Here is a 22,136-nt window from a genome sequence, read left to right on the forward strand (position 1 = left end):
ACAATTGGCCCAGCGTCGTCCAGGGTAGGGGAGGGAATGGCCGGCAGGGATGTAGCTCAGTTGATAGAGCATGGCGTTTGCAACGCCAGGGTTGTGGGTTCGATTCCCACGGGGGGCCAGTATAAAAATATATATATGTATTCACTAACTGTAAGTCGCTCTGGATAACAGCGTCTGCTAAATGACGTAGAGGAGGGGGGTTTCTGGTAGTCAATGTATGGAAATCAACTTGCTTCCTCAGACCTGTGCATGTTCAGACTTGAGCAATAGGATGTAAATTGGCTCCATCCCTTTAAGCTTACAATAGTATTTATATTGGCCTTATGAAGAAGCGTTAAAGTTCTACAGTGTCACTGCATGATATCATATCGTTGCCATGACACCCTGGTGAAGGTGGTGACAGTACCTTGGTAAACCTTTTCAACTCTGCTGTTCCCCTCTGTCTCTCCCTCTAGTGTCGTTGAGTATTATGTAAGATGTATTAAACCACCTACCACATCTCCTTGCTCTCTCTCTCTCTCTCTCTCTCTCTCTCTCCCCATCCCTCTCTCTCTCTTTTTCTCTCTCCTCCCTCTCTTCCCAATTTCCCTCTCTATCCATATCTTTCTACATCTCTCTCTCCATCTCTCGCTGTCTATCTCTCTGCGTGGGAGTGAGTGATGAGTGAGGGAACTGGTCCATCCGTTACTAATGTCAGTGAGGATTGGATGGCTCACCTCCCTCCCGCCCTACCTCCATCCCGCTGCCTGGCGAAGGAGAGGAAGGATCTGTCATATCTGGCTGTCACAACAAGACTGGGCCCACACGCAGACATGGAGACACACACCTACAGTATACCTTCGTCCCTCTGTCTGTCTGTCTCGCTCTGTGTCTCTGCCCTGTCCATGAGTCTCTGTACCTCTCCCTCTCCTCCATGGCACCTTTACATCTCACTCCTTCTTTCCCTCGGTTTCTTTCCCTCTCTCCCCCTATCCCCATCTCCTCTGTTACTGATTAACTTACGTAATGTGGAGTGAGAGGATGTGCTCATGACAAATCTGACTAAATCCCTCAACATGCAACAGGAGAGATTCAGTCAGCGAAACATTTGTAACGTGGGTCTGAACTTAAATGGGTTTTAGCCTGTTTTAAGAGGGCCCATGCGGTGGTAGGTCTGAGGTTTGGTTTGGGTAAGTTGTGAGAGAGATGTCTTTGTGTTACTATTGTGTGTATTTGAGCAGCCCCTGCTGGAGAGAAGCGGATTTGCATTAGTGCTTATTGTACAGGGCCCATATTCATTAAAGGTCCAATGCCAGCAAGCTCTCACAGTCTCACGTCCGCATCAAACGTCAAATTTCGAAGTTGTTCCAAATGTCAAATTTCAAGTTTGGTTACTTCTCTGTATCGTTTCAAGGTTAAGTTTAGCCATTAACTCCAACATCTTAAGGTTAGGCATTTACTCCAAATGGTTAAGATAAGGGTTAAGGTTTGGGATAGGCTTAAAACCAAAATCAAAAACATCTTTCTATCGCTGGATCCGAACATGCAACCTTTGGAACCAGAGGCAGATGCTTACAAACAACCCACCATCCCCATCACCCTAGCAAAACCAAAGCCTACTTGAAGGTAACAGTGCTCACTGTTGCCCCTAGTGGCCGGTTTCGACGTCATCTCCTGACGTCCTCAGGCATGGATGGACCTTGAATACTGACTTGTATCATGGGTGACCTGCCTGCCAATGCAGACGTAAAAAAATACAAAATATGTTTCTCAATATCAAATCATTTCTGGGTAACAATTAACCCCCTAGAGTCAGTGTCCGCGCCCCTGCATAGATCAAATTGGCATAATAAAAAAATCCACATAAAAATCTGTTGAAGTTCTTTTTTTGTATGGGCTGCGTCTCAATCCACCACTTCCGCCAATGGCAGCCTTCTGCATCTGTGGTGGAAGGTGGCTGAGCTACAGCGGTGTTTGTCAGACCATGAGAGATCCCAAAAATCGGTCTTCTCACAAAAACAATCTGCCAACTTCTGTCCGTAGCGTCCGAAAAGTTTAGGCTACACACTAATATGACCCCTCTATGGAAAGGTGAGACTATTTTACGGTTTTTCTCTAGGACGCCCACAAGCCTCACAAGACTCATCTGAAGGTAGCCAGGTAACGGTTAAAAAAAGGAATGGAAGTATATATGGAAGTATATCTCTCAGATATACAGTAGGACATACACTTAAAAACAAACTTCCTTCTGATTTACTTGTTCTGTTTTTCCATGTATGACTCTGTTATCCCCCCCGGCTTAGATTAGCAATTTCTTAACGAATAATTTTGCTAGGACTATCTGGGAGTGGTCTGAGTGAGGGGCCTAATTGGAGTAACCTGAAAACCTACTGTTATTGGCAGAGATGTGGGCAAACTCTCTTTGTTATTGGTCTATTAACTAATACTGCCTGGTGATGTCGCCAGGCGATCTAGAATCACCCCGCGCCCCCCTGCCGATCCCTCACACCCCCCTAGGAGGCGCGCCCCACAGTTTGGGAACCACTGCTCTGACTGACCTACCGATAAAGACAGCACCCATTAATATGTCCGTATGAAATCAATCTGAACCTGGAATAAACACCATAGCAAAAACCCGTAGACAGAGTGGAGGACAGAGGACCAAAACAAAGAGAAGTATTAGAGGGGGCTACCAAGGAGAATAGCTTACAGCAGAGGAAAGAAAGAAAGAGAGAACGAGAGGGATGAGAAGGATGTCTATGATACATTTACATTTTACATTTTAGTCATTTAGCAGACGCTCTTATCCAGAGCGACTTACAGTTAGTGAATACATTTTTTTTTTTTTTTTATACTGGCCCCCCGTGGGAATTGAACCCACAACCCTGGCGTTGCAAACGCCATGCTCTATCAACTGAGCTACATCCCTGCCGGCCATTCCCTCCCCTACCCTGGACGACGCTGGGCCAATTGTGCGTCGCCCATGAGTCTCCCGGTCGCGGCCGGCTGCGACAGAGCCGATAAATTGGTGTGTAGTTGTGTCCTGTGGTTGGTGTGTTGGTGTGTTGGGTGGCTCAGCCTCCTGTTTAAATGACCGTTCTGTTTAAGTGACTGTTATCGCATTAAGAAACATTGCTGATGTCCTGCAGAGTTGATATAATCAGTTCAGGAGGAGTCATTGTTTGTGTGTGTGTGCGTTTGTGTATGCATGTAAGCGTGCCTGTCTGCGTGAGTGCGTGCGTGGTTGTGTGTGTGTTCGTGCGTGCGTACGTGCGTGCGCACTTGTGTGCATGTGTGTGTAAGCATGCCTGCCTGTGTTAATATGTCTGTGTGTGTTTGGGCCGGGCGCGGCTCATGATAAATGTCTCCTCCCCTAGTCCTAGCCTAAGGGATACGGCTTTGGTTTCATTCATTTCAACACAATCATTCCTTTTAGGAGTGAAGGGTACTTTATAAGATTCTTTATTTCCTTCATTCCCTTTATTTTAGGTCTTCGGGTACCGAAGGGTGCCGGACACTTTTTAACATTCTCTGTTTTAGTCCGCCATTTTGAATTTTGTGAAAAACCCGCTATTCTTCTGGCACCGAATGACCGATCTGCATGAAACTTGATATGTGGCATCTATGGACAAAGGTCTCTCAACGCAATATTTTCTAGACCAATAAACATTCACATGGGCGTGGTCTGGTACATACAGTGCATTCGGAAAGTATTCAGACCCCTTGACTGTTTCCACATTTTGTTACGTTACAGCTTTATTCTAAAATGTATTAAATAAAAAAAGTAAAAATATTTTTTTGCACGTTTATATGTATTATTTTACAGAAATACCTTATTTACATAAGTATTCAGACCCTTTGCTATGAGACTCGAAATTGAGCTCAGGTGCATCCTGTTTCCATTGAGCATCCTTGAGATGTTTCTACAACTTGATTGGAGTCCACCTGTGGTAAATTCAATTGATTGGACACGATTTGGTAAGGCACACACCTGTCTATATAAGGTCCCACAGTTGACAGTGCATGTCAGAGCAAAAACCAAGCCATGAGGTCGAAGGAATTGTCTGTAGAGCTCCGAGACATGATTGTGTCGAGGCACAGATCTGGGGAAGGGTACCAAAACATTTCTGAACCACTGAAGGTCCCCAAGAACACAGTGGCCTCCATCATTCTTAAATGGAAGAAGTTTGGAACCACCAAGACTTTTCCTAGAGCTGGCCGCCTGGCCAAACTGAGCAATCGGGGGAGAAGAGCCTTGGTCAGGGAGGTGACTAAGAACCCGATGGTCACGCTGAGCTCCAGAGTTCCTCTGTGGAGATGGCAGCACTCCACCAATCAGGCCTTTATGGTAGAGTGGCCAGATGGAAGCCACTCCTCAGTAAAAGGCACATGACAGCCCACTTGGAGTTTGCCAAAAGGCACCTAAAGACTCTCACACCATGAGAAACAAGATTCTCTGGTCTGATGAAACCAAGATGGAACTCTTTGGCCTGAATGCCAAGCGTCACATCTGGAGGAAACCTGGCACCATCCCTACGTTGAAGCATGGTGGTGGCAGCATCATGCTGTGGGGATGTTTTTCAGCGGCAGGGACTGGGAGACTAGTCAGGATCAAGGGAAAGATGAACGGAGCAAAGTACAGAGAGATCCTTGATGAAAACCTTCTCCAGAGCGCTCAGGACCTCAGACTGGGGCGAAGGTTCACCTTCCAACATGAAAACGACCCTAAGCACACAGCCAAGACAACGCAGGAGTGGCTTCGGGACAAGTCTCTGAATGTCCTTGAGTGGCCCAGCCAGAGCCCAGACCTGAACCCGATCGATCATCTCTGGAGAGACCTGAAAATAGCTGTGCAGCAACGCTCCCCATCCAACCTGACAAAGCTTGAGAGGATCTTCAGAGAAGACATGGAAGAAACTCCCCAAATACAGGTGTGCCAAGCTTGTAGCGTCATACCCAAGAAGACTTGAGGCTGTAATCGCTGCCAAAGGTGCTTCAACAAAGTACTGAGTAAAGGGTCTGAATGCTTATGTAAATCTGATATCAGTTTTTTTTATTTTTAACAAATTTGCAAACATTTCTAAAAACCTGTTTTTGCTTTGTCATTATGGGGTATTGTGATAAAGATAAAAACAATTTAACGTAACAAAATGTGGAAAAAGTCAAGGGGTCTGAATACTTTCCGAATGCACTGTAAATGCATATGAATCAGTCAAGGATATTTGTATTGTAACAAAATTTGGTACACATATTGCAAACACTGTCAAGACTCAACATATGCAAGAACACTCAAATCAACCACACGGTGTTGCTATAACGGGCACATGTTTAAATCTCTTGATCTGTTTGACTCAGAGTGATGAATTTTGGCACACATGATCAGGGATATGTCTAGTTGACACACACGATATCTGACACCACTGGCCAAATGTTGATGAAACTTGGGTGAATGATGCGTCTTGCCATAGAGATCCGTCATTTACAAAATAACACTGATTGGCCCAAGGGGGGTGCTGCATCATTCGTGGGGGTATTTACTGTTGCCTTGTTTATTGATGACCCTGGTGGGGAAAGGGACTGACTGGCTGTGTTTAGGAGCTGCAACAGACTCCTGCTTATTTAATGAGGAGAGGTGGCATGGGCCCTGCCATGTCTGGGGCCATCAGGGGCCTCACAGTGTTTGTGTTGGGTCCTCCCAGGGGCCACACATCAGCTCTTTCTCAATTCATCTGTCCTCGATTCCTCGCATCCTCTCTCCTCGCCTCCGCCTCAACTGTATTGGAGGAGAGGGTCTAAGGTCCTTCCTTTCTGACCTTCTCCTCCAATGAGATTTGAGAAGGAGGCGAGGAGCTAGGATGTGATGAATCGAGGAAAGGTGCCACTACATTGTGTAAAAAAGGATTTTTAAGCCTTGAGACAATTGAGAAATGGATTATGTATGTGTGCCATTCAGAGGGTGAATGGGCAAGACAAGATATTGAAGTGCCTTTGACCGGGGTATGGCAGTAGGTGCCAGGCACACTGGTTTGAGTGTGTCAAGAACTGCAACGCTGATGGGTTTTTCACGCTCAACAGTTTCCCGTGTGTATCAAGAATGTTCCACCACCCAAAGGACATCCAGCAAACTTGACACAGCTGTGGGAAGCATTGGAGTCAACATGGCCCAGCATCTTTGTGGAATGCTTTGAACACCTTTCAGTGTCCATGCCCCGACAAAATGAGGCTGTTCTGAGGGCAAAAGATGGTGCAACTCAATAGTAGGAAGGTATTCCTAATGTTTTGTACACTCAATGTATTTCTGAGAGTGTATGGGGACCTGATGTAGAAGGGTACTGTTCCTCGTGCTTTGTCCCTCGTGGCTTCACACTGTTAGCTCAGGGAGATATCTCTATGAAGGTTTGTGTGTGTGTGTGTGTGCGGGTGGCATTAACTCCCTCAAAAGATCCACCACATTTTAAGGATGATTGCATGGGCTGGATATTATAGTGCAAATAGAATGTAATGAACTAATGATAGTAGATTAGATCACATCTTCTAAAGACAAAGACCTCTGAATCCCACTCTTTGCTATTAACAGTAAGTTAATGAGTGAATGCGTTAATTGGATGTGATTTATCATTTTGGGTAATTCAGAGTGTATGTCATATAATTTTTCACACAGGGCGCCTTTCCTTCACTGGGAGGGCCGTTTGGGAAATGTTCTTCTCCAGGCTGAGCGAGAAGAGAGAGAGAGCGAGAGAGAGAACTATAGATGGGACAGTTGAACTGGGGACGGGGTGAAGGACTTCTGTTGATTGCTGGTTGTTACTGGAAACAGAATGTCATCCAAGAGTTAAAATGTGCATTTTTTCTCCCTTGTGTGTTTGCGTGTGTGAGAGCGAGCGTGTGCTTGTTATGACACAAGAGAGAGAGAAGACAGATAGCCTCCGTGTGTGTGGTTGTGGTTATGTGTTCATTTTCCGCGCGGCAGACACAGATGCTCTCCTAACCCTGTCACAATTAAATGTGGCCTCCATTTCCCAGCTGAGCCTTTGGAATTGGAAAATAAATATATAAATAAATATATAAATAATGGAGTAAATAAAAAATTGTCAGCACTTCCAATCTGTTATTCTTCTCCACTGACCCGGAGTGTGTGTGTTTGTGTATATGTACACTCTTAGAAAAAAAGGTGCTATCTGCTATGACGCAGATATAATAATGAAGATTTTGTATCTGTGGTTCCTGTCGTTTTCTGTCTAAGTGCTGCAGAGATTCCTTCTGTGTGACCAAAATTGTCGGTTTTAGGAACAAACTAAATTAATCGACAATAAACTGAGAACGGGATACATCTCTCTGAATATAAATATATCTTAACACATTTCTATATTGTATGAAGGGTGAAAATGTGCTATCGAGCAGAGCCAGTTGTTACAGTCTCAAGAGTCTGCTGTTAGTGACGGTGTCTGTGTAGGAGACTCAGTTGAGCGGATCTCTGTGTGTGTGTGTGTGTTGCTATTCTTCCCCAGGACCACGATCTGCTCAACATCCTTTAGGAGTCTGGAATGCTGGCTGTAAATTCATTTGTTCTGATCCCGACTGGAATTCTTACCCTCCCATAAGCTTTACATTAGCATGGGTGTATTTCTTGGTTATTTCTTCTTAATCATTTGATCGATATTGGCATTTGTCGCACATCAGTATGAAAAATGTATGCACTCACTAACTGTAAGTCGCTCTGGATAAGAGTGTCTGCTAAATGACTAAAATGTAAAATGTAATCATGTTCAAATCAATTTGAGATACATTTGGACATGATGTAGTCCCCTGTAGCTCAGTTGGTAGAGCATGGTGCTTGCAATGCCAGGGTTGTGGGTTCGTTTCCCACGGGGGGCCAGTATGAAAATGTATGCACTCACTAACTGTAAGTCGCTCTGGATAAGAGCGTCTGCTAGAAGAACCCTTTTGGTTCCAGGTAGAACCCTTTACACAGAGGGTTCTACATGAAACCCAAAAGAGTTCTACCTGGAACCAAAAAGGATTCTATCTGGAACCAAAAAGGGTTCTCCTATGGGGACAGCCGAAAAACCCTTTTGGGTTTTTTCTAAGTGTGTGTGTGTGTATGCACACATGTGCTTGAATTTGCTATGTGTTCACCTATGCTTATCTGTGTGTGTCTGTGTCCTCTAATCTACAGGAACACTTCACCCCAGAGTGCAAGTTCAAAGAGAGTGTGTTTGAGAACTACTACGTGACGTACTCGTCCATCCTGTACCGGCAGACCCAGTCGGGCAGGGCCTGGTACATCGGCATCAACCGGGATGGACAGGTCATGAAGGGCAACAGGGTCAAGAAGACTAAGGGGGCCGCCCACTTCCTACCCAAACTCATCGAAGGTACAGTACAGTACAATACAATACAATACTGTAGGAAGTTAATTATGCTCATTATTTGTATCTGTCATTTTGTCACGTTTGCTTTATATGACGTACTCCGGTCTCATTAAAAAAATGTATTTGTTCAGTTCAATATTATTCTGTCTCTCTCTTTCCTTTTCTCACACCCCTTCCCCTCCCCCCTCCCCCTACAGTGGCTATGTACAGGGAGCCCTCGCTACATGAAGTGGTGGTGGTCGCGGAGTTGAGTTCGCCCAGGAAAATGGCCAAGGCCTCCGATTCACCTGTGCTGCAGAACGGCAAGAAAGACCCGCCCTCGAAAACCAAAACCTCCTAGCGCACAGAGAACACAGGGCCGGACATACAGGCACTGGGCACTGGCATGGGCACCTAAATGAACTACAGGGATGATATATAGAAGCAATGGAGTTACATGATGGTAGCATTAGAATAACTCAATCTCCCATAATGCAATAGTGAAGGGGTGGGGAAAGAAAGGCCAATGGAACCCTTCTTTAAAGACAAAGTCCCGGCCCCCCCACCCCACCCACCCACCCACTGCAGCCCCCTCCCCTTCTCTTACCCAACACCGTCCCTGTATGAGTCTGGGATTTCAGAGCAATACAACATGAGGAATGAGGCTGGGTGCGTCACAACTATGTACACATCCACTACCAGAAATGACCGGAAAGAAGACCGACACCTATCATCAGCATCGCTGTTTCTATCTACTTCACAACGAACAAAGTCTTCCTGTTTTTATTACAAAGGGTTGTCACTGTCAAATGTTTCCCCTCTGCCCCACCGAGCAGCAGGGGGGGCCTATTGTTCTATATTCCCAAAGGTTCCATCCATACTAATGTAAGGTTGATCCAGGATGCGTCTGCACCCTATTTCCAATATAGTGCACTACTTTGTTCCTCTCTAGGGCTGTTAACAGCAGCTTTCACTGATCAAAATCTCCCCACCTCTTGAAAGAGAGAGAGAAACCTCCCTGCTGCACTGAACTACACACACAATTGTATTCACACACACACACACACACACACACACACACACACACACACAGGCTGGGCAGCAGAGGGAGAGTGTTGATTGTGTGCGGGTCAGGGCTTGAGGAATGATGATGATATAATCAGTGAGATGGTGTAGATGGTCTCTGGGAGTCTGTTTGTCCATGTAGGATATTATTACACTGACTGCTTTACCCTCTCTGTGCCCAGCCATGCATTACACCATCCTATAACTACACTCCAATAGATCATTTCTCTAGCTCATGCCCTAAGCAAGGGAGATACAGTATACAGGCCTACTGTGGGGTCTGGTTGAGTATTTGATATTGCAGGACAGTTGTGGTTCTTTTCGGAGAGCTACAACCTCCTAGCCTGGGTGCCAGTCTGTTTCCACTGTCAAAATCCTTATGGGATTGTCATGGCAAACAGACTGGCACCCAGGCTAACGACCTCCTAGTTCCATGTTGATTTCTTCTTGTTAATCTCTACTTTATATGTAATAAGCAACTAGTATGCACTGAACCTCTCCAACACTGGGTCAAGTGTGTTAGTTATTATGCAAAGGAAACAAGCCTTCTTTAATGCACATCTCACCATCATGTCTCATAGGGTGTGTCCAAAATGGCACCCTATCCCCTATATAGTGCACTCCTTTTTACCAGAGCCCTGGTCAAAAGTAGTGCACTACAGGGGATAGGGTGTCTTGTCAGATGCCACCATAGACTATTATCAGCCTGTAACTTGTGCTGTCAATGTCACATCCCATACTGCACAAGAATGATGTTGCTAGGGTAAAGACCAGAAACTAAAGTCACAGATATAATAATAAGATGACTGTGGTTTAGTAATAAGGATGTGACTGTATAGCTATAAGAAGCTACCTGTGCTTCCTCCTCCATTAAAAGAAAAGAAGAAGATTGTTCATGGCTAATCTTTCTGCCAATCTATAATTCTATGATGAGTGTTTTTTTTAGTTTATGTTGATGTGTTTACTGGAGGGATATGAGCTCTGTATGCATCCCATCCCAAATGGCACCCTATTCCCTACATAGTCCACTACTTTTGCCCAGAGCCCTATGGGGACTGGTCAAAAGTAGTGCATTATGTAGGGAATAGGGTGCAATTTGGGAGATGGGCAGAGTGGTAGATAGAGTAGGGGGTCCCTATTTTAGAGTGAGCATGCTTGTTTTGTTGAGCCAGATGAGAGAAAGGATGGAAGGAGGGTTCAGAGAGAATTATGATGGCTTCTCCCAGTGGCAGACCCGGTAATCCCAAATAAGGTGTTGACACCAGGCATCTCACACAAACACACACACTCCGCATGCGGACACACACAACCCTCCAGGACCCATATTGTACAGTCCACCTTCATAAGCAGCAGAAGATAGAGGCCTCCAGGGTGTCTGTCTGTCTGTCTGCCTACTACTGCGATTAACACTTCCTCACTGGTTCAGATGAATCACTTAAATTAAGCAATTAAATAGCTTCAGTTTGATGTATTCGGCCAGCCCCCCCCCCGGGTGCTGAGCCTACAGGCCCACGTTAACACACACACACACGCGCACACACATACAAACACACATTGACACACCACGCCTGACCCACTGATTCCACAAGCTAATTCCAAACATGTCCAATTATAGAAAGGTTCTGAGAACATTAGTCTCTGGGAAGAACTAAATGGTGTGAGGGGGAGGAAGAGGAGGATATGGGGGGAGAGGGGAGGAAAGGAGAGGCGAGGGGGAGATGGGTTTGGAGGGAAGGAGAGGGGGAGGGGGAGGGGAGGAGAGAAGGGGAGGGGAGCAGAGTAGAGAGAATAAGAGAATACATTAAGCGAGGGCTTCTGCTGGTGAATCAAACCAGTCAATGTTGAATAAGGTCAGTGAACCCATAAATGGGATATTTGGGAAATGGCCATGAATCCTATGATTTTACTGTTTTCTTTAAGGGCTGGGAAAATCTATGTTGCAATATATTATTATATGTCCCCCCAATGTCTTTCCCTTACATTGTTTTCAATCACAACTCTCCAAACGCAACTTGATACGCGTTAGTTACTATTAGCTATGAGATAAGAGTGTACTGTAAGTAAGTTAAGAGCTAATGCTGAGTAAATTACCTGACTAGCAGCAGATAAGTATGAAGATAATGTTGTTGTGATAGTACAACACTGATACCCACTAGTCCCTTAGCAATGCAATAGAGTACTGTCCTCTTCAGCTGGTTGAGGTCATAGTACATTAGGTAATGAATGTGAGTGTGTATGTGTGTGTTGTCGTCTGTGTGTGTTTATGTGTGTGTTGTCATCTGTGTGTGTACATAATTGTTAATACACATCACATCTGATTGGTGTGTGTTCATAAGGGTATGTTTGTGTTACTGTAGGGATAGGCGAAACTTTAAACCAAATTCAATCCCATTTGTTCAAACCCCTCAAAAACGTTTGTATGTGTGTATACATGCATGTACAGTATATCTATGGACGCACAAGGTGTGAGTACCTGTATGTACATTTATGTAGCCACAGGGTACTGCTATGCTAGTGTATGTAGGTAGGTTATGGAGTGTAGGGTTGAAGTGTGTGACATATCAATGCAGGGGTATAATGGAGTGTGGACTGTGAAGTACATATGGCTCTAATCTGACGTAGCAGTGAGATTCCTCCTCTTCTTGTGTTAATCTGACATCAAAGCCAGCAGGGTAGATGCTTCCATCTTAAATGCACACACATGCGCACGCACGCACACACACAGAAAAAAACAAATCAAGTCTCTTATTATAATTACCCTGACTGTATTCAAAGTTTATTTATTTACGTCTGCGTGTAAGTTGCAATAATGAAGATGGGATAGCATCCCAATATTACTGTACAGTAAAGGAGGATAATGTTGTTATTCAGATGGACTGTGGTTTTATATAGTCCCGCAGATGTTGGGTTTGCAGTGTTTTTGACCTTCTTTCATTAGATGCAGAGAGGGGAGACTATAAAGATGTTTATAGAGTGGAAATTGTGTGTGTGTGTGTGAGTGTGTGTGTGTGTGTGTGTGTGTGTGTGTGTGTGTGTGTGTGTGTGTGTGTGTGTGTGTGAGTGAGTTCATTGATTTCTGTGCTCGCATTCATAAGTGTGGGGTGTGCTGTGTTTCTGCCGTGTTCAAAGTGTTCCTTGGAACGTTGAAGTGTTGAATACATCTAAGAACAGATGCACTCCTCCTCATCTCTTTTCCACATCTCTGCATATCCTACGCCTTCCTCCGGGCAATCAGATAACACTTCAAGTCATTCAGCATGAATTACTGTGTCTAAAGACCGCCATTCATCTCATTTTTTATTGGCCCATCCACCACTCCTCTTCGGAGGAAAAAGTAACTTTGTTACAAATACATTTTTGTTACAAATACATTTTTACATAATATAATATAACATACACTGAGTGTATAAAACATTAAGGACACCTGCCTAACTTTTCGCCCTTAGAACAGCCTGAATTCATCGGGGCATGGACTCTACAAGGTGTCGAAAGCGTTCCACAGGGATGCTGACCCATGTTGACTCCAATGCTTCCCACTGTTGTGTCAAGTTGGCTGGATGTTCTTTGGGTGGTGGACCGTTCTTGATACACATGGGAAACTGTTGAGCGTGAAAAACCCAGCAGCGTTGCAGTTCTTGACACAAACCGGTGCGCCTGGCACCTACTACCATACCCCAGTCAAAGGCACTTAAATCTTTAGTCTTGCGATTCACCCTCTGAATTTTTATTTTATATACACATTTGGATTCATTGGATTTTTTTAACATTTGGATTCATAGTGCTCAGACATGTCCAGTACACATGATATATATTATTTTCAGTCACAACTTTTACAGATGAATAACTATTACAGATTAAATCCACACCTCAGCTTCTCTCAGCCCATCCCACCTATCTCCATAGACCGTCCTCTTGATTTCCTTGTGCCATATATTTTTCAACTGTGATGTCTTTCATAGATTCTGAACCTTTCTAACCACATATTATCAACAGATTGTGATTTTAAAATGAATATTTTTGCTAGGAGTATTATTATGCTGTTGATTGATTGACTATGGCTTTCCAGATCCCCCAACAGTGCTATTTGTAGGGTTAATTTTAGAACAATGTTATGACTTTTTAGCCACTCCTGAACCTGTGACCAGAATCAAGCTACATAGGGGAAATACCAGAATTAGTGATCTAATGATTCTGTCTCTTCACAGCAAAATCTGCATAGCTGACATGGGTATTTGCCCTATATACTATACACAACATTCTGTTGGTGGCAGAATTTTTTATAATTTAAATTGAAAAACTAATTTTTGAATCAAGCGTCATTTTGTGTATCAGTTCATAAACCATGTGCCATGGAATCGGCACACTGAAAATCTCTTCCAAACTATTTTGCAACCTGTATGGCGCCACCATTCATCTCTTGTCTATCTAATTTATCTCTCCATCCCAGGTTTTACCTGACCACATACTTTGATCAGAAAGACGAAGAGCTGGATTTACAGCTGCTAAGCGCCCCATAAATTGCTCCAGGATTTCAAATATATATTTTTAGAACGCGTATTACATTATATTGATACATTCATTCTGACCGTGTAAGTGGGATAGAGTATGTGGATGCTTGTGCATGCTTAAGTATGTGTGTGTAAGGGCGTTCGAATATGTGCGTGTATGTGTTGTGAGAGATATGGTTATTAAACGAGGTTAAGCGTTAGAGGTTCTGTGCAGGAGTACACTTCACACACTCCATTTGTCCTTGGTTCCCTGGGGGCCTTCTCTCCCTCCTTCTCACCCTCCATTTCTCCCCAGTCAGGACTCCTGCGTGCTGAGAGACAGAGATCTGCAGTTTAGATCTTCTGGAGTCCTGGAGGACTCAGGGCAGAGGGATGGAGAGAGAAAGACAAAGAGAGAGGGAGAGAGGCGTGCATCCTGCATCATGTAACTAACTCATGCCCCCTCTGCCACACTTTGAAGTTTCACTTCCTCTTCTGATCCGTCTCCCAAACACAACTTCCCTTCAACCTGAAGGCAGAGGCTGTGTTTGTGTGCGCGCATCTTCTCTGCATAGCATCTGTCTGTCTGTGTCTATCTCTGTGTATGGCCTGTCTACAGTACATGTATTTTATGTGTGAAAATGTGTCTGTTCACTCTGTGTGCACTCCTGACAGCATAAGAGTGAGTGACTGAGGAGAGGAATACAATAAGAAGCCAAATCAATGAGCGCTAGTCCTCGGGCAGAAAGCAATGAACTTCATTAAAAGATGCAACACAGAGGATCTATCTAGGAGAGTGTTTAACAACTTAGCAAATATAAAGCAAAATGTGTTATTTTATCAGATATTTTTTTTTTTCGAATGTTTTGTTTGTGAGTGAGTGGGGTTGCTGTTACATGTGTCTATGTGTGTTACTTTGGGGTGTAGTCCTTCTCCCCACATCTGCAATGCAGTAGAAAATAGACAAAAAAACGAGAGAAGATCACGTGCTTTGAAAAAAAAAATGAACCAACGGCCCCGTTCTCAGATATATATATTCATTTTTTAAAGCCCCGACCCAACACAGCCCTGAGTTTAACGCGGAAATACCACTGGCCCGTAGCTATCTCCAATCCCCACCCTGTTAGACCTCAGAGTAATGCTGCATTTTAAAGGTATAGTTCTCTCCTGAAGCACATCTGCAATGCACACACAGCACTTCTGCATGGAGTCGGGCTGGGCTGGCGTAGATGTAAATTGCAGAGGTCACCTTTAAAATAAGAGCTAAGCTGGGGAGCTGCCCAGAGGTACTGTATACCAGACCTGGGTTCAAATACTATTTAAAATCATTTAAAATACTTTATCTGGGCTTGATTGAGCTTGCCCGGCATAATGGAACCAATAGAATAGTGACATGAGTGCAAACCCTGGCCATTGGGCACTTCAGGAAGACTAGGGCAAACAAACGCTGAAAGTGTTTGAAAGATTTAGAATAGTATTTGAACCCAGGCCTATTATGGTATGATGGTGGCTTTGCATAGTGACTGTATGTCGACTATGCTGAAGTGAAGATGTATTACAGTTTTTAAAGGTGGGATCTTGTTGGTGAAGACCACGATTGAATAATTGTCATTTGATTGTCATTGGGGGTATGTTGTTGGGGTTATTGTGACTGTTGTAAAGAATGTTCTTTTTGGGGATTCTGTCGATGGAATTTTAGTTTTGTAATGGATATGTCACAGTTGGTCCGTCCATATACTGTTTGTCTCTCTATTCAATCTGTTTATTTTCATGTTTGAATACACATTCATGACTTGTTTCGAATCAGACTCTGACATGCGCCACCCACCCAACACTGAACCTCAACCCAAAAATGCAAACTAAAAGACAAACAGAAAAGTAAAATATTAGTGAGTGACAGAGTGCAAAGAAGGAAGGATATTCACCTTTTGGCTACTATGTCTTCCGGAGCCCCAGAATCCCTCACCACGGTTACAAACATGTCAATCAAACTAGATGACCTCTGACCTATGAACCTTGAGATGAATCTAACTAGCTCTCCAGCCACATGCACACTGCTCACTCACCATCTCTCTCTCACACACACACACACACACACTGTATAACCCACGTGTGTGATTTTGCGATCGATAAAAGTGGTCTGCTTTGTACATTGGAGCCCCTAGAGTTTTGTATTGCATGGATGATCCAAGTTATTGTGATGATGATGATGAAAATAATGATGAAGTCTTCCAAAAAAGGATTTGAAGAAAATGTCCATATACCTTTTTTTCTCGTCTTCCAATGCAAAAACAGTGCTTCAGTCTTCCAGCTAACTAAAAAGCCACAATGACACTATTTTTGTAACAAAACAATGGGAGTATAATAAACATGGATTAATGGCATGGGAGTCTGGACAATAAAGTTCTATCTATCCAAGGTTGTTTTGAGCACTATAGCCTACGGCAGCAGAGAGAGTCACAGACAGACCGTACTACAAGCATGCATGCGCCCAACATTTACTGGACACATCAAAAAAGAAAGTCAAGGAGTCCTTCCTTTTCCCCCATAAAAACTCTATTCCTCCTTGACCCATTGTATTCTCTGCATTTGCAATATGATCTGTATTCATTTCTATAATAACTTACACCAAGTCAAGGGAGGCATATTATTGGATATAATTGAATAAAAACTAATATATTTGTATGATTGTAAAAAAACTGGTCTCATGGATTTGCTTCTTTAAATTGTGTACTGTGCTTTCTTTCATACTTGTTACAACTCTGCAAATAACCAAGGCTATACTCTGTTCAACAAATCACTAATGTCTGGTCATTCACTTGTGCATATGACTACTTAATTACGATATCATTGCTGACCATATCTGATAGATCAATAATCTGATTCCCATTCCCTATTGAATATCTTCAGATTTGTATTAATTTTTTATTTAACCTTTATTTAACTAGGCAAGTCAGTTATTTACAATGACGGCCTACACCGGCCAAACCCGGACGACGCTGGGCCAATTGTGCGCTGCCCTATGGGACTCCCAATCACGGCCGGTTGTGATACAGCCTGGAATCGAACCAGGGGGTCTGTAGTGACGCCTTAAGCACTGAGATGCAGTGCCTTAGACCGCTGCGCCACTCGGGAGCAACCTATCCATTTGATATTCTTCGAGGGATAAGAAAGATAGGTGTGAAAAGATGGTTCAAATGAATCCCTGTCTTTGAGTTAGTACCAAAAAGGAAGCTTAATAAACTGACTTTCGAATAGCGTGGGTGTTGAGTTGACACCAGTTGCGAGTTGTTAATAGTTAGCTTCTATGCTAATGAAATTGTTGGGGTTCCAGATGCTACTGACAGTGCATCATAAAATACCGGGACATCACGACGGGTGCTGGTGCAGTGCAGATCGGCGGTGGTGTTGTAGGTGCCTTTGGGGCTTTGTCTCAGCATTATGCCAGGCCCGGTGCGACCGCAGCCGGCCAAAATTGACCCAGCACAGCGGGCTTTATTTTAAAGAGAAGCAGGACCTGTCAATATCTCCAGATGTGCCAATGACTCTCTGTGATGACAGCCCATCTACTTAATTGAATCTTTATCCTGACAGTGACAGGCAGCTAATGCGCGTTGCCTAACTGTAGGCTATTTGAGTCACCCATTCTCGGCCTTTCACATCAGAAGTCCTCTGTTGATTTCAACTGTAACACCAGTGTTACATTAGTGTATACACCTGTCGTAGTAAATATAATTTGTCGTAGTAAATATAAAATGTTATAACGTGAAGAGGGGGATTTGTCATGTGTCTGGTATTAACAGTGGGCTGTTGTGTTGGTTGTCGAACAAAGGACAGTAGAAGAGCAGCCATATCTTGTCACCAGATGGCCTAGTCAGGAGTGTAATAACAGGACAACACCCACGCCCAAGGCCACAATCACCAGATCCTCCTCACCAGTTCCCTGGACACACACAAATATTTCATTTGCACGCACACTCATTCTCATGCCTCACGAGTTCTTTGACACACACAGACATCTCACTGTGGACGCACACTCATTCTCAAACCCCCCCCCTTCTACTGGTCGGGTGCCAAGGGCAGAGGACTCTGCCGTGCACCAATGGGGCTTCTACTCTGGACAGAGCAGACCCGCCTCCTACGCCTCGGGAACCAATCAAGGGACTAGAAGAAGGAACCCTTCCTTTAAGTTACATTGTATAAAATAATGCTGTAAACTCTGTTTATCCATCCTTCTCAACTGTCTCCATAAGAGGCAATTGATTGGGTCCATGCATTGGGCCCATGCATGTAGCTTGAGCAGTACCAGCTATCTCTGTTTTAATAAACTGCCTTTTGCTTAAAGCAAATTCCTCTCTGTCTAGCGTCGTTGGTTTTGTACTTCCTCTCCAATTATGTGTTCACCAACACACCCTTATGTTATACTAGTGAAATGTTGTTTCCATAGCTAGGGCTGACTGTAAATACTTGTAAAGAGCAGAATCAACAACCTCTGCATAATCAAAACAGCTGCTTTGTGAGAAGGTGTTACATTTCACAGTTAGCAATTGTAAATGCCAGCTGAAAAGTACCAGTGGCCTGGCTTTGGCCCAAGTGAGAGCAGGTCCACCGGAGCCATGGCCCAGTGAGACACAGGTGCAGGCCTGAGTAGACGGAAAAAGAAAAGTCTGAGCCTTATGGGTAAAACACTAGGGTAAATCCTCTATGGAAATGCGCCATTAAGTATCCATGGGCTTCAACAGCATAATTAATCTCGCTATTAAAATCTCTGTATCATATTTTAGTTTAATAGCAGAGATAGGCGTGAGTAATTCGTATTAATAACTTTCACTAATGACCTAAAAGTACATCGCATTATTAACTAGGCCTATGAGGACTCTACTCTTCCGGTCAAAACACGTCAGAAACGACATAGGCTAATTATGCTGGCAGCGATTCAAATACATCTTCAAATGATATTCTCCCATAAAAATAAAAATAAAATTCTCATCACTGGTTATTTCTTTAATATTTAATTTGAGCATTTTATGCATTCCCAACCTCGAACATAACCGTCCTCATTATTTAAAACAGTTAAGGGATCAAATTGATTAGTTAGTTTGAATGTATCCCTTATTAAATTGAAAACGTTTTGATATAACCTCATCTAGCACAGTCATGGCCTGAATATGGAGGTGTAGGCTAAAGAAGTCTATCATTATCTAGGAGAATCTGAATCAAATCCCTGCGTCTCCAATGCAAGTCGTCGGCGGTCTCTCGCGGTGGACACAGTGCCCCCTCCCACGTGAAGGTAATTTGAGCAGACAGCCGTTAGCTCGAGCTGCCTGATTGACAGACAGCAACACTGGATTTACACGGAAACCGAGGAACTACACCGCACAAACGGCAAAATAACAGATATTTGTCGTGTAAAAGAGTATAAATACTTACTGTTTTGAAGGCCTGTCGGTTTGTGGGTCGCCATGAGGGCCCTGGACTTGATCCTGCTGTCATGTTGCTTGTGTGGCCTGTACGCGGTGGGAGGTAAGTGGGACTTAAGAAACAGAGTTGTGGAGACATGGTAACGCATGGTCGATATAGTTTGAAAATACCAACTTATTTCCATTGTTCTCAAGCGTTGATGTGCCCGCTATTTTATGCGCATTCTCCTAAAACATGCACTCTACTATGTGCAGTTTTGCGCAACTGTATCAACCCGTGAGTGAATCATAAAATAAGTCTGACGTGATGACATCATATAGATATTGATTTAAATTACAAGATATACCAATGGGAGAAGTACGTGGAACAAAAAAATATGATTTAGGCCTAGGCACATCCTAAATTCCAATGTGAATGTAGGGTAATCCTGTCTTCAGAAACTCCCAGGAGAACGCATCCCAGACCATTTCAGTATGATAGAGTTTTATAATTTGGAGTTTGGGAGAGGTCCATATTGGTGATTTTTACCGCCCAGCTGTCTGTAGTTCGTTTGAGGGGAGGTGTGTGTGTAGCATCTATACAGAAGGCCTCATTACTGCCCCTAATCTATCTATCTATCTATCTATCTATCTATCTATCTATCTATCTATCTATCTATCTATCTATCTATCTATCTATCTATTGAGTTAAAAGGCCACTGAATAACAAGTGACAGTGGCATTTGTCGTGAACTCACATAAAATCTGGTCTATACTTTAAACATTTAATCCAATTAAGTTCTACTCACACATCCTACCTGATTTCGAGACCAACTTAGTGTAGCCTAAATGGGAGAGGAAAAGGAGCTAAACACTAACAACCGTCTGTGAGCCCCTCCCGGCTCTCCAGCTCCCCGTCTGACCCTTCCTGTGCTTGGCTAATGGAGGTGCCTGGTTGTGTGATGGTTGTAATTTGTCCCTGTCAGAGGCGGTCTTGCTGGGGCACTGGTTTGTAGGGCCACATGATGAATGCTGCTGCCTCCAAAGCTGGCCATTATAAATGCTGTGAAACCTTCAGGGGAAAACAGGAGTTATGCATGGAAGTGCTACTCTGCGTCAATATTGGACAGTTTGGCGGGGCTAAGGGTTGGAGGCCACCGGCTGGTTATACAGGGGCATGCACTCTCACCAGACCTGGGTTCAATTCATATTTGAAATCATTTCAAATACTTTAGCTGTGCTTGATTGAGCTTGTCTGTTGCAATGGCAAGGATTTCAAATAGTATTTGAACCCAGTTCTGACTCTCTGTTTTGGTAGACAATTGTATAGGAATATTTCAGAGCATTGAGGTGCAGTAGGTTAAGGATGCACCGTTCCACAAAATGAAATGCTTTATGCCAGGGGTGGCTGGTCCTGAAGAGCCACAGTCAGTATAGGCTTTTGTTCCAGCCCAGCACAAACAATCAATTAACCAACCCAGAAATCGTATTGTCCCATTCATAAGAGAAATGTTATATTATAGCGTTTTCTGTAATTCTATGGTCACATCCCTGACCCCCCCCCCCTCCCCCATCCTCCCTCCATCCCCCTTCAGGTGCGTCGGAGGGGGAGAAGCAGCTGATGAAAGACCTGTTCAAAAACTACAACCTGAAGGTTCGCCCTGCGGCCTCACCTGGTGCCAAGGTGGTGGTCCGGATTGGCATGATCCTCTCCTCCTTCGTCAGCCTGGTAAGGGGTGCCGCAACACACACACGCACTTACACACAAACACCTAACCACTACGTTACTGGCAACATTCCATCAGCATACCAGTTAGCATGACACATCCAAAGTGTTACAGGAAGTGAATGAGTAAGTGATAGGGCTATGTAGAGATCTGGTGATAGATAGAGGGAGAGTTACACGGTTCACCCCTCCTTCCCATCCCCCTTTCCTCTTCTTCTCTCCTCTCTCTGCTAGGTCAGGACAGCTGTCTAGCTAGACCCCCCCCCCCCCCCCTCTCATCTCCTCTCTCTGCTAGGTCAGGACAGCTGTCTAGCTAGCTGACATTCCTCTGCAGGTTTTAAATAGCAGCGGCTGGCCGGTCAGTTATCTGTGCTCAGTGCAGCTATATACCCCTGGTCAGAGAGGCTTTTCACCACAGATCTAAGATCAGATTACCCAACCGAAATTCTACCCTTAATCATTAGGGGGATAAAAAAAGATCTGACCTTGAATCAGTTGTTAGAGGTGACTTCTACCTACTCTACCACCAAACCCCAACAACTCACCCCTTTTATCCCTACAGTACCTCTGTTCCCAAACAGTAACCCTCTCTGGTTTCAGGTATAGAGAGAGAAGTAGTGCAGACATCCACACTGTTCTCAGATATCCTGTAGTGTAGGGCCTTCCCATAACGCACCACGACCTTACTGTGTGCTCTTTCTCCCTAGAACATGAAAGCAGAAGAGATGAGCACAATCGTTATCATGAACCTGGTAAGTTTGTATACAAACTGTACACATTTTACTCTCTCTCTCTCTCTCGCTCTTTCTCGCTTGCTCTCTCTCTCTCTCTCTCTGGTCACTATCTCACTTTAAAGTCTACCTTGACTCAGGCTCCAATTCAATAACTTTATTTGCATGTAAAACATTTCTCCATGCATCAGCAGAGCTTTATAAAGCTAAAATGTCAACACACACAACACCGCAATACAAATCATGCACCCAGTAAGAACACTTGAAATGATAGTACACAGTTTATGCAAAATGAAAATGTATGCAAATGTTATTGATATTATTCATGGCCAAATGCACTGCAATATTGTGCTCCTTATAGTTAATGACACTAGCCGGAAAATGTGAAATAAATTGAT

At 43.9% G+C, this 22,136-nt stretch overlaps 2 protein-coding genes across 2 annotated transcripts in view; both read left to right on the top strand.

Moving 5' to 3' along the window:
- The window catches only part of fgf11a (fibroblast growth factor 11a), a gene marked incomplete at its 3' end in the record, with an annotated part of 121,024 nt that extends 112,333 nt beyond the window's left edge, over positions 1 to 8,691 (top strand). The window contains exons 4-5 of the mRNA XM_084164895.1: positions 8,156 to 8,354; positions 8,549 to 8,691. Coding sequence (XP_084021021.1) covers positions 8,156 to 8,354; positions 8,549 to 8,691 — 342 coding nt within the window. The remainder of the gene's footprint in view (positions 1 to 8,155; positions 8,355 to 8,548) is intronic.
- A 10,640-nt stretch (positions 8,692 to 19,331) lies between these two features.
- The window catches only part of chrnb1 (cholinergic receptor, nicotinic, beta 1 (muscle)), a gene marked incomplete at its 3' end in the record, with an annotated part of 31,174 nt that continues 28,369 nt past the window's right edge, over positions 19,332 to 22,136 (top strand). The window contains exons 1-3 of the mRNA XM_084165588.1: positions 19,332 to 19,405; positions 20,877 to 21,010; positions 21,715 to 21,759. Of these exons, the coding sequence (XP_084021714.1) occupies positions 19,345 to 19,405; positions 20,877 to 21,010; positions 21,715 to 21,759 (240 nt within the window). The 5' untranslated portion in view covers positions 19,332 to 19,344. The remainder of the gene's footprint in view (positions 19,406 to 20,876; positions 21,011 to 21,714; positions 21,760 to 22,136) is intronic.

The sequence above is a fragment of the Coregonus lavaretus genome (genome assembly GCF_964263955.1).
Source record: "Coregonus lavaretus genome assembly, chromosome: 7".
Lineage (NCBI taxonomy): Eukaryota > Metazoa > Chordata > Actinopteri > Salmoniformes > Salmonidae > Coregonus > Coregonus lavaretus.